The sequence below is a fragment of the Sarcophilus harrisii genome, chromosome 2, assembly GCF_902635505.1.
Source record: "Sarcophilus harrisii chromosome 2, mSarHar1.11, whole genome shotgun sequence".
NCBI lineage: Eukaryota > Metazoa > Chordata > Mammalia > Dasyuromorphia > Dasyuridae > Sarcophilus > Sarcophilus harrisii.
Window position 1 is genome coordinate 35,882,151 of NC_045427.1, and position 13,681 is coordinate 35,895,831.

General features: G+C 39.0%; 1 protein-coding gene across 8 annotated transcripts in view; it reads right to left on the reverse strand.

The window, feature by feature from the left end:
* URGCP (upregulator of cell proliferation) overlaps window positions 1-13,681 on the reverse strand; it is a 67,646-nt gene that overhangs the window by 21,131 nt on the left and 32,834 nt on the right. The window contains exons 2-3 of one of the 8 annotated variants that reach the window (XM_023495229.2): window positions 9,969-10,140; window positions 9,082-9,169 (exon numbers count right to left, since the gene is read on the reverse strand). The exons of 4 other annotated variants lie outside the window; for them this stretch is intronic. In XM_023495229.2, the coding sequence (XP_023350997.1) occupies window positions 9,082-9,095 (14 nt within the window). In that variant the 5' untranslated portion in view covers window positions 9,096-9,169; window positions 9,969-10,140. Of the gene's footprint in view, window positions 1-9,081; window positions 9,198-9,968; window positions 10,668-13,681 lie in introns of those variants that run through there. 3 more of the 8 variants (XM_023495230.2, XM_031949895.1, XM_031949896.1) reach the window with 3 other exon arrangements.

A 13,681-nucleotide genomic window follows, 5' to 3' on the forward strand; every position in this document is an offset into this window, starting at 1 on the left:
GGTTAACCACCCAGGAGACCATGGAGATCTTGGAGACCCTCTGTCATGAAGGAAAATAAGAAGTGGCCCCTGAGTTGTGGGATGTTCGCTGTATCACTTCTAAGCTTCACATCTGTACAGAGAAGAGATTCTAAAAGAGATCCTTGATTTGCTGATCTAGAGCTCTTCCTATGAAGCTGGATGAAAGGTAGTGTGGTATAATGGACAGAGAACTGGTCTTGGGGGCCAAGAAAACTTGGCCTCAAGTCATGTCCTCTCTCAGTGCTCTTGTTAACTTTCTAAGTTTTTAGAGGAACAGCAAAATAACTAAATATCTTCATTCTTGGAGGGAGCTTTCTTACCTAGAAGGACTCCAAAGTAATAAAATCACAGGGCTATAAATAAATTAAAGTAGAATTGTGATACAAGCATACAACTCTCCTCTCCAAGAGAGCATCAAAGGATGAAATAGGTCCATTGTATTCAAAAGACCTTTGTAAGCTATAAAGGATTTGATAAAGGAAACTCTCTGGTAGAGTGAGACCTTGACAGGAGAGAATCCAAGAAATCAAGTCTTGTCCTAGACATTATTCCTCTTGTAATGCAAAGTAAGTCATTAAACATCTGTGGGCCTAAATATTTCATCTGTAAAATGGGCATAATGTGCCTCACAACGTTGTTGTGAGACTCCAATGAGATGGAGTGCCAACTGCCCACAACTGTTTAAATGCCAGCTGTTATCAGTGGGAGTAGCCATCACCCACTGATGTAGATATAATAGGCATATATTATCTTTAGAATTGATGTGAGTAATTGTTGGTCTTGCCATTTGGACACAACATAACACTACTGGTAGGAGATATTAAAAGCTTTTCCTGACCTTCACTTTGTCCTCTTGGCTAATGTTTTTGGTCACAATCACAGATTTTCAGATCGATCTAGGCAATATTGTCTCCACAACAAGAACTCATGACCCTATGGAGATCCAAGATGGCAGTGGGATGTGGAAGGAGAAATGGACCAGAGTCCTCAGTCCTAATCCTGCCTCACATTTGACTAAACTGTGACGCCATAGGCAAAGGGTATAATCTCTCTGGAACCTGTTTCCACATCTTCAAGAAAAAGAGGTTGGAACATCACTAAATGATGTCAAAGACCCTTCTAGGATGAACATTTTATGATTCGACTTTGCACATGGTATATGCTTGATCAAAGTTTGTTGCAATGAAGTGGATGTTTTGTATAAAATCAGGGGTCTTCTATATTAATACTGGGGCTATCTCAAAGGGATATTATGAAGCCAGAACAAAACAATGATGGAAACAACTTTGAATGATAAAAAGTGTTTGGAAAATTAAAAGAGTTGTTTGACTCAAATTGATGTTGTGACTAATGATATCAGCAAAGCATCTTTGCATTTATTGTCCCTCCTGTGCAAATTCTTCTTTCTTCCTTATGGAGTCCTTGGCTACACCCAAGACACAGTGAAAACATCAATTTCTTTGGAAAGGATGTGTGCCAGTTCCCCCAGATGTGGAACTTTCTCCCAAAAGATTACTTTGTATAGTTAACTTTATATGTAGCTTCTATACATATACATATACACTTTCACAAAACATTCATATGTATATATAAAGAGAAAAAGAGGAAGTAAGGGACACAGAGAGAAAACATAGGCAGAAGGGAGGGATAGATACAGAGGAAGAGAGGATGGGAAAGGAAGAAGGAAAGTGGAAAGGACAGATAGAGAGAAATGAAGATAGAGGGAAAGAGAATATAGAGGAAGGAGAAAGAAGAAAAAAGGGGAGAAAGAAAGGGGGAAGGAGGAAGGAGACACAGAGATGAAGAAGGGGGCTACGACATGTTATCTCTCCCAAAGGAATGTAAATTCTTGAGGAAGGGACTGATTTTTGTTTGTTCAGTGTTTTCTTTTCTTTGCTTTCTCTCTGTTTAGTACAGTGTCTGGAACTCAGTAAATGCTTAATAACTGCTCATTGGTGGATGGATTATAGGGGAAAATCAAGTCAATAAGTATTCATTAAGCACCTTTTTTGAGCCAGGCACAGTGCTAAGCTGTGTAAGTACAAAGAAAGGCAAAAGAATCCCTGATCTCCAGGAGCTTCCAGTCTAATGGGGGAAATGACTTTTAGGATAATCAATAAAAGGAAGACATTGGATTTGAAGTTCAGGGACCTGAGTTTGAATCTTTCCTTCATTTAAGCTCATATCCATGGCACTCTATCATAAGTCATACATTAATGCTCTGTATAATTACAAACAAGTAGGGCAAATGTTAAGGACATATCTTGCTTTTGTACTATATAGTAATTTTCCAAATTATCTGTGATTGAGTGCAATCCATTATATTAGCCTCCTAGGACTGGAGTTTGAAAAGAGGTCTTAGATTATTTAAGTCTTCAGACTCATTCCAGCTATGTGATCCTGGACTAGTCATTTAACCGTGTTTATCTCAGTTTCTCCTTCTGTCAAATGAGTTGGAGAAGGAAATGACAAACCATTCTGGTATATTCTTTGCCAAGAAAACCCCAAATGAGGGTCACAAAGAGTGAGATTTGATGGAGACAACAACAAACCTGAGACACTTGCTATGTGACTTTGGTTAAGTTATTTCTGTCTGCCTCAGATTCCTTAATCTCTAATATGAGGATAATAACAACATTACCCACCCCATTCCAAAGTAGATTGTAAGGATCAAAGAAGATATTTTTAAAGCACTTTTACAGATCATACAGTGATATGTGAATACTTGTTGTTCAGTTTTTTTTCTGACTCTTCCTGACTCTACTTGGGGTTTTCTTGGTAAAGATACTGGATTGATTTGTCAGTTCTTTCTCTAGCTTTTTTGACAGATGAGGAAACGGAGGCAAACAGGGTGGGGTGACTTGCCCAGGATAATACAGCTAGAAAGTATCTGAGATTGGATTTGAACTTGTGTCCTGACTCTGTCAGTACTCTATCCACTTGTACCACATAGCTACTCTCCATGTAACTACTCGATACTATTATTATTAACTTGAAAATGTGAAGAAATAACATTTCTCTCATCTAAAAACCTTTTGAGACTTGTTCTCCTTAGATGGGAAATTTTAAGGAAATAGATTGAGTGAACACTGCCTGCCATTATTGGGTCTGTATCTTGTGGAAATCATAAAGGAGGGAAAAGGACCCACATGAGCAAAAATGTTTGTAGCAGCTCTTTTTTTTTGTGGTAACACAGAACTGGAAAATAAGTAGATGCACATCAGTTGGGGGATGTCTCTATAAAAAAATTTGAGAAAGTCCTGGAAAAATTTACATGAACTGATGCTGAGTGAAACAAGTAGAGCAAGGAATACAGTGTACATGATAACAGCAAGATTGTGCGATGATCAATGATGAAAGACTTAGTTCTTCTCAGTGGTTCAGTTGATCCAAAGCAATCCCAATAGACTTTGGACAGAAAATGCTATCTGCATCCAGAAAAAGAACTAAGGAAACTGAATGTAAATCAGCACATGCTATGTTCAAAAAAAAAAGTGAATACTGCCTCTCTCTGAACAGAGAGAACCTCTCCTCTGATGTAGAGCCTTGCCTTTCCCAACCCTATGAAGTAATTAGGATATTGACTCTTCCATCCCACTATGGTCTTCTCCTCTTTCTTCATCCCTGGAAGGAAAAGGACTAGGACATAACCCTCCTCCAGCCAGAATTCTGACATGCATATTGATCAAGTGAGAGGATTTGCAATCTTTGGGTGGAAAAATTCAGGAAGGAACTATCGTTTGGGAATATTAGTCTTAAACTGTACTTGAGCATATTAAGACCTTTTTATTTGTTCAAATTGTCTTGGGGGTAGAGAGGACATGTGAGAACTATATCCTTTCTGTGTCTCTATGTGTGTGTGTGTGTGTGTGTCTCCTTAGGTTTCTAAGTTAACCAACTAGAAAAGGAGGAAGTCTTAAAGAGGAAAATATGTCTTTGAGAATTAGAATTGAGCAAAAAAAAAGAAGCCAGTGAAGCTATAAGAGACCAAGAAATAACAAAACAGAATATAAATAATGAAAAAACCAAACAGAATATGAAACATTTTACAAGAAAAACAACATATCTGGAGAATAGATCAAGAAAAGAAAATATAAGAATAATTGGACTACCTGAAAGCTGTGACCAAAAAAAGAACCTTGACACAATAATGCAAGAAATAATCCAAAAAAATTGTCCTGGAGTGATAGAACTTGAGGGAAAAGTAGAAATAGAAAAAAATCCATCGATCACCACTCAAAGAGATATTTTATGGAAAATGCATAGGAATATTATTGCCAAATTTCAAAACTCCCAGATCAAAGAGAAAATTTTTCAAGGAACAAGAAAAAACCAATTCAAATATGCTGGAGCTATAATTAAAATTGTATAGGATTTATTAGCAGCTATAATAAAAGACTCCAGGTCCTGAAATCATATATATCAGCATCAAAACAACTAGGCCTGTGTCCAAAAAGATGATATCCAGCAAAAGTATCCATAATAATCAATGAAAAAAAACTGGACATTCAACAAACTTGCAGATTTTCAGGATTTTTTTTTCAACTAAACCCGAACTCAATAGAAAATTTAACACAAAAAAGCCAAAATCAAAGATCAGAAAACAAATGGACAAACTATTTTTTACCTGGAAATATATTACTATATATTTAAGATTGACGACATAATTGGGTAGCTCAAAAGAAAGATTGGGGCAGTTAAAGTAAAAATAGTTATGTCATACAAGTGAGGTGCAAAGGAAGAACAGACATAGAAATATTAAAAGGGGAAGAAGGACTCGTAGTTCTGAAAACCTACTCACATCAGAAATGGATTAAATAGGCAAAATTCTATATATACACCATGAAGAGTATTACACCCTCCAAAATCTATAAGGAAATAAAGGGGGAGGGGATGGACTGGGGGGGTGGAAGAAGACGAAGAAGGGATCCATGGATGAGGAGCTTAAGTAATAGCAAGGCAAATTAAGAAGCAAAATTAAAGCAAAGAGTCATCAGAGATAGGACAAGTGTTGTTGGGGAAGCCACAGGGAGGTGCGTGTATGTATATGTGTATATATATATATATGTATAAATAAATGTATACATAAATATATCCTTGCTTAACTATAGCCTGTTTGGGGGAGGTGGAGGAAGGCATGAAAAGGGAAAAAAGGAATAAAGTAAAAAAAAGCAAAACAGAGAAAAAAAGAACAACCTACCAGGAAGTAAGAAAAAGATGGATACTCATGAATAGAATTTCTTCTACTATTATATATCCTTTCTTGAACTGGTAATTTATTGTTATATACTTTGAATTCTCCCTGATGTTCTGCTGGTCACATGACAATGTTCTATTTAGTTTTGTTTTCCTTTTGTTTTATTTTTTCAAATGAAATAAATAAAATTTTAAAAAAGAATGGATTGTGTTGGACTCAGTGTTAAATGCCTTAAGGAAATTGAAAAGGTCTTTCAGTAATGTCAAACTCAAATAGAAATTGATGTCTGTGGTCTTATATTAGTTTAAAATTACAAATTAATGTTATCTATTGTTGTGTTGTATTTTTATTTATTTTGTTCAACATTTTCCAATTAAATTTTGGAGTTTTTCTGGTCTCTGCTGTACTACAGGTTTGATACCTCTTTCAGTAAATGAACTCATAAGATTTGTGGAATTAAAGACATCTTTTTAAATACTGAGATTATCACCAGAAAGCACCAAACACAACATTCTCTGAAGAACCAAAAATGAACATCATACAGTGAGCAGAGGAAAAGCACATGGTGGATGTGATCATATGACCAGTGAGGAACTTTGAAGACCAAGAGGTAGCTATGTGGTACAGTGGGTAGAGCATTAGGAATAAGTGTCAGGAAAATGTGAATTCAAATCCTGCCCCAGACACTCACTAGCTTTGTGACTCTGATCAAGTCACTATCTCTCAAAGCCTCATCTGTCAAAATGGGACACCTACTTCACAGCATTGTTGAGAGGATCAGATGAGGATCAAACATGTATAAAGCACTTTCCAAACCTTACACATGCTAGCTCTGACCACCATTCAGGGAAATGTATGATAGGAAGTTCTATGCCAAGCTAATCAACGACTAACCTGTTCCCAGGGTATTCTACCAGCATAAACATTTAGATCAAATTCCAACTTCTCAATTATTCATGCTAATGGAAAGAGGCAGGGTGCAGATAATCCAAAACAAGGCCAAACAAGTCATCCAGAACATTACAAGCAAAATGCATTGCCAGTACATGCGACATACGGCTAGTCAGTAAGTCAGCAGCTTTTATTAAGTGCTTACTGTGTACCAGGGATAGTGCCAAGTGCTGGGCATGTTTCATAGAGATCTACCCATCCTTGGCATTTACCAGGGAGTGAACTATTCAGTGAAGTTGTAACATGAACACTTTTATAAAGCAACAACTCACTCTTAATTCATTCTATTTTGCAGGTACCCAAAGACCCAAAGGATACAATGAGAAGGAACTACAATTTGGTAAAGAATGTCCATTGTGGAAAGTCCCTCTTTCAACACAGCTGACAGCCTGTTTATTAGCAGATAAATTCTAGGGAACTGCCCAACAAACTTAAAGACTTGCCTAGAATTATATAGCAAAGAGTCCGACCAAGGTCTTCCTGGCTTTGTCCACTATGCCCAGGTTTAGGGGGACCAGATCCATAATTTAATTAGAACAGGGAACTTCTACCCATTCAGAGCTGCCCTCTAAAACGGCAGTTGTCTGAGGGTTGTCATTCAGTCATTTTCAGTGGTGACCTTCATTTGATCCTAATGGTCCCAACAGCCTTGGATTACCAGACTCAGGTAGAGCCATGAACTCTGAAAGGCAGGAGCCCAGAAGAGCTCATTTCTCACCTGACTGCTCTATTTGGAACTTCTACCACTTCCCAATCACCTAATTAGATGCACTTCCTGTACACTCACAGCCCAGCCTCCCTTTTTGTGTCTTCCTCTATTAGACTGAAAGCTCTCTGAGGGCAGGGATTGTTCTGTTGTTTTGTTTTGCTTTGTTTTTTGTTAGTTTTTGTAAATGTATCCTTAATGCTCAGCAAAGTGCCTAGGCACTCTGGTAGGTGCTTAGTAAAGGTTTATTGAATCACTGCCTAATTTAATAGCTGGGTTATCTTGGGCAAGTCTGAGTCTTAGTTTGCTCATCAGTAAAATGAGGGAGCACTAACTGCTAGGGAGCGCCATAGTGCATACAGCATGAGCCTGAAGCTAGGAAGACTCATCTTCTGGAGTTCAAATGTGGCCTTAAACACTTCCTATCTGTATGACTCTGGGCAAGTCACTTAACCCTGTTTGCCTCAGTTCCTTCATCTGCCAAATGAACTGGAGAAGGAAACGCCAAAGTAGTCCAGTATTTCTGCCAAAAAAAAAAAAAAAAAAAACTCCAAACAAGGTTATAAAAAGGATAATGGGTCTTTCTAGGATTTTTCCCAACATTCCTGGGAAGGGGATGGGCTATTTAATATTTCTTTTACAAGATCCATATCCTGATTACTATTTGAGATTTAGGACATGTTTTACTTTGTCAGTGCAAATGAAACTCCCCCCCCCCCCTTTTTTTTTTCTGCTTAGAAATGAAGACTACATAAGCTATGTAAATTCCTTTCTGAACTGCCAGGGAACTTAAAAACTAAATTCAATTCTTAGTTGTAGAAATCAGAGGATTTAAGTTCAAATTTTGCCTCTGATATTTACTGCCTGTGCAACTTTGGGCAAGTCATAATAATTCTTTTGGGCCTCAGTTTCCTCATCTGTAAAATGGAGACAGTTGGACCATAATGACTTCTAATTCTAAATATACCAATCTAGAACCTGTAATAGCCTCATTTTACATTTTAACTTATTTAGATTTTTACATTTTAACATTTTTACCTTGTGAATTATTTTAGATTTAAATTTATGTTACATTTAACTTAGCTACTTAGCTTGAATTTTCTTGTAACAAGATAAAGTAGCAGTTTATATATATATATATAATATGTAAATATATACACAAACATCTATTTTATATACACAATATATAATACACATATATTATATATACATATAGAAATATCTGTATATATAGAAATGTGTATATAAATATATATTATTTGTATGTATATATACACATGTGCACATGCATGCACGCGCACACACACACACACACACACACACTTAACCAGGCAGAAAGAACCTCTAAGCTATTCTAGCTTAGAATGACTAGGCAAGGGAGGCTCCTTCAGCTGTCCTGACTCTCTAGGTGAGGAACACTCTTGCTCAGTCCTCCCTCTCTGGGCAGAGGAAAGTAATTCCAGAGCTTATCCTACCAAGTCCTATCCTGCTCTACTACACTGTGTGGAAGAAGCCTCAGTCCATGTCTATCCCTGGCCTGTCATATCCTCTTCATCAGGTGGAACTCCCTGAATCCCTCATTTTCACCAGTGGAATTCATTAGAAAACCCCGTTTCTAGTAGAGGATTCCCATTCCACTGCAGTATTCCCATACCATACTCCCTAATGTGGGTAGATTCTTTCTGGAGGAAGGCCTTTGGGTCTTACTACCTATCTTTCTTTCTTTATTCTTCTTTTTTTGCTGAGGCAGTTGGGGTTAAGTGACTTGCCCAGGGTCACACACAAGGAAGTGTTAAGTGTCTGAAGCCAGATTTGAGCTCAGGTCCTCCTGACTTCAGGGCTGATGTTCTATCCACTGCACCACCACTTAGCTGTCCCCTCACTACCTATTCTTAATAGAAGGGGTTCCTTTGAGACTTCCCAGGGAGAAGGAAAGGAAATTAAACACCTATTGTGTGCCAGGTCATATACCAATTGCTTTACAAAGATTCTCTCCTTAGATTCAGTTAAATTGCAAGAGCGTTCCTTCCCCCTCCCCTCCCCAACCAGGACAATTTGATTTCTAAGATAACTTCTTTGGTTACATTAACCTCACACCACAAAAGAGGAATAGAGGAAAACACTGTATCAGACTTGTCAGAGGATGTGGCTTTGAATTCTAGCTTTGCTACTTACTACATTTAAGACACTGGACAAATTACTTCACCTTGATTTCTTCATGAATAATTGCTTCCAAGAGGGACATCTTTCCACCTTTCATGTAGCGTGCTCCTGAGGTCGACCTCTAGATGAGCCTGATGGATTGGTCCAGTCCAACTCAGCCTGGAGGAGTTATCAAGTCCCCTCCAGTAAAGAGTCTCCATTGGGCTAGCCATTGGATTGGTCTCTTTCTAGAAAGGATACCTTCCTGCTCTGATGGGAGAGATGCCTCCAAACCAGCCTGAAATCTCCCCCAAATGTGGTTCAAAGGCTATCCTCCAGGCCTGGAATTCTCTCTCTCTTTACTTACATTCCCAATCCCCCTTTCTACTTACTTTTCCAAGCCCTCTTAATGTTAATGCCATCCTACAATTTATCTTCTATCTCTTTCATTTATATGTAGCTGTTAACGTCTTCCCTATTTAACTGTGATAATAATGATCATTTTTCTTTCTTTTCTTTTGGTCTTTTTTGAACATAGGAGGCACATAATAATGCTTGAGAACGTGGCACATCTGGTAATTATCATGATATTAGAATGTCCAGACACATAAAAGTGGGTTCTTAACTACTTGTAAATGCCTATTGGAAATCAGGAGGATTGACTGGCTTCATCTCGCAAATTTGGATTATAAATCCCCAAATGGGGATTCATCTTACAAATGACTGCCAAATTGATATTCCTAAAGTCCAGGTCTGTCTGTGTCACCTCCGTGCTCCTAGAATTAAACTACAACTCCTCCATTTAGCAATTAAACTCCAATTAAAACCTGGCTTCATATTGTCTTTGCTAGCTAATGACACATTACTTCTCTCCCCCCACGTACTCTGCTCCTAGTCAAACTACTCTAATCATTGTTCCGAGAAGATAACATTCATTTCCCATCTCCATACCTTTGCACTTGCTGTTCTCCATCCCTGGAATGCCTTCCCTCTGCCACTGTCTGCAAGAAGCCTTTCATTCGTCCGGGTGTTATTATTTGGCTCTTCTCACTCCGTGCTGTCTACTCCCCTCTTCCCCTCCATCTCTGTGATTTTATTTTGTATATATTCTGCATTTACTTATCTGTGGACAAGATGGAACCCCATTCAAACTGAATATGTGCCCCTGGAAGGCAAAGTCTGACTCATTTGGGGACTTGTATTCCCAGGGCCTGGCATAATGCCTGGCACAGAGGAGGAACTTGATAAGTACTTAGTAATTGATTGATACTGTACAGGGAAGTGGTGTCAACAGCTGGTGGAAGGTGAGAGGAACTGGATGGGGGGTATGGGGTTGTGAACAGATGAAGGGGAGAGGTTGGGGGGGGGGCAGAACAGGGCTGGCGATGGGAACCAAAAGGATAAACAAAAACCTGAAAAAGAACAGATCATCTTCTCTCTGCCCCTCCCCCCCCCCAATCTTCTGACTGGCTTTTCTCATCCCTGCCTGATTTGGCCTCCCAGACTTTGGACCTTATCATATGCCTGGATTTCTCAGTCCTGATTCCTCCCTGCTCCCACTGCCTTTGCTGACTTTTCTAAGTATTTCTGACCCACCATCAATCATCCCTCTTTCTGTCTAGACCAGGGCTTCTTTTTCTTCTTCTTTTTGGCTGAGGCAATTGGGGTTAAGTGACTTACCCAGAGCCACAGAGCTAGGAAGTGTTAAGTGTCTCAGACCAGATTTGAACTCAGGTCCTCCTGACTTCAGGACTGATGCTCTATCTACCGCACCACTTAGCTGCTCCTAGACCAGGGCTTCTTTAACTTTTCCCACTCTTGACTCTTTTTTGCCCGAGAAATTTTTACTTGGCCCTGGGTATATAAAATACAGATCAAATATTTACTGATAATCACAATTTCACAACTCCCATATTCAGTAATTGGACCGCACAAGGGATCACAACCCACAGTTTAAGAAACTGGGGTATAGATCTGGGTTCTGAGCCTTTTGCCAGGTTGATAAAGGCTATATACCCCTTCTCAAAATCATGTTTTTAAATAATCAAGGGGAATGCTAAATTTCAGTTAGGGATTAGTGAAAATAAAGATGTCATTCTTTTTCTCTCAAAACAAAGTCGAGGTACCTCCTGAAATTTCTCCAAAGACCCCTGTAGAGGCCAGGTTAAGAATGCTTTGTCTAGATTCATTTCTCTTGGTTGAATCTTATTTTCTTGCCACCCACCTCTAATTTGAAAGTGGGAGGTAAAGTCTGTTGGACAAACCAAGAAAAAAGACAGAAGGAAGAACAGCCTGTTCATGGTATTTGAATCCAAAGGCAACCTCTCTCTAGAGTCCATGTCAAAAGCTGGGGAGAAGAAAAGAGAAAGAAACCAGTTGGCCATGAGCCCAGTTGATGGGGGAGGGGATATGAAGTCACTAGGATCTTAACCAGAAGTCAAAGGGGTATATCTGGGGCCCACACAGGAAAAATGCTTACTCCTCTAAAACATAAAAGGAGAACCGAAGGCAGCTCCATCCAGAACTAGAGAGTTGCAATTACACAAATGATCCCGATTCCTAATAGTCTTTTGGGATACGTGGAGAAGTACAGCCCTGTGCTGCTGGGGGACAAATGTTATTAGTCCCACTTTACAGATGAGAAAAGTGAGACTAGGAGATTTTTCAGTGTCATGACCACAGAACTTGCTCAGTGTCAGGCAGATACAGGTGGTCTGTTTGGAACCATCATAACTTGGAGGGTTGGGCCCAATTCTAGGAGCCTAAACATAAAGGAAGGTATGATGTTGGGGAAGCTGCCTAACTCATCCAAGCCTCAGTTTTTTCATCTGTAAAATGAATAGATTAGATGATTTGGCTAGATCTGCCAAATAGATTCTATTTGCTAGAATAGGTCTAGATCTATCTAGATGATAGAATATTAGATCTATAATTCTAATAGATTAGATAAAGTACTTTTAACCTATTTTGTGTCCTGGACCCCTTGGGCTGTCAGGTGAAATCTATGGACTCCTCCTCAGAAATGTGTTTTCAAATGCACAAAATACCTAGAATTTATTACAAAGGAAACCAATTATGTCAAAATACAGTTATCCAAAAAAGTTCATGGATTCAAGTTAAAAACCTCTGGACTAAATGTTGCCTAAAATCCCCTTTAGTTCTAATCCTCTGACCTAAATTCTCTGTGCCTCAGTTTCCTTATCTGTAAAATGAGGCTAGATTAGATAACACCAGAGTTCTAAATCTACAGTCCTAGGATAATAACAATAGCTAACATTTACACAGCACCTACTATGTGCCAGGCATTGTGCTATGCATTTACAATCATTAACTCATTTGATGCTCACACAGGCAGGTGCTATTATTAACCCCATTTCAGGGATAAGGAAACTGAGATAAACTAAAGCTAAGTGATTTGCCCAAGGTCACACAGCAATGAAGTTTGCATTTGAACTCGGATCTTCTTGCCTCAATAGCTAACACTATCCATGGAGCTTCCTAGCTACCTCTGAAGACGGACTTTTCTTCTAAAAAACAAAACAAAACAAACCCTCCAAAACTGCTTTCGTTATATCATTTTCCTGCTTTAGAATCCCAACTAACTCTCCATTGTCTAGACTATAAAATCCAGATTTCTTATTAGCCTGGCACTGCAGGCTTTCTGCAATATGGCCCCCACCCACACCAACTACTTAGCTGCCTAGATCTTATGCTCCCATCAGATTGGTCCACTTGGCATCTCTGAAAATGCCCTCACACTTGTGCTGGACACCATATCTCCTTCTCTCCTCAGCCCTGCTCCTCTCTGACCAACACTGAAGACCAAAATAAAAAAGTAAATTCAGAACAAAGCTAGAATGTGACATGATAGCCCTCCAAAAGCTAATGAGTCCCTTGGTTATCTTGAAAGTGGAATGTCTAAAGTGAGGCAGAAGTAGGGAAGCTACTTAGCGCAGTGGATAGAGCACCAGCCCTGAAGTCAGGAGGACCTGAGTTCAAATCTGGCCTCAGTCACTTAACACTTCCTAGCTGTGTGACCCTGGGCAAGTCACTTAACCCCAATTGCCTCATCAAAAAAATAAAATGGGGCAAGGGGAGAATTCCTTTCCATTCTTCTGTAATCAAACTATATCTGAACTATGATATTCAATTTTGAGCATCACCTTTTAGGAAATACACTGATAATCTGGAGAGACACGTAGGATAGTGAAGGGCTGCAGATCATCAGGAGAGTCACTCATAGACATGAGGGATGGGAGAAGAATAAACTTAAGAAACCATATACATAATGGTATCAATAAAGTAAGTAGAGTCAATATGAAAAGGCAACAAGATCCTGGCTAAATAATGGTCGCCCTTCTTTCTGTGGATGGTTTTTGATTGCAGGGAAGTGGGGGGGGGGGCGGGAGATAGAGAGGGTGAGGATTTGGCATGTGGGGATATAAAAATTGTATTACCAAAAAGCAGTAAGTTCTCTGAAAAAATAATACTAACATCTATGTAGTGTTGAAAGGTTTGCAAAGAACTCATATATTATCTAACCTGGGCCATCTTCTTGTCTTCAAGTTATAGGAGCTCACTTGGTGATCCATTAGTTTACACGGGTTCCATTATCAACTTTATAAAGATGATATAGAGAGATATAGCTATATGGTGTGTGTATA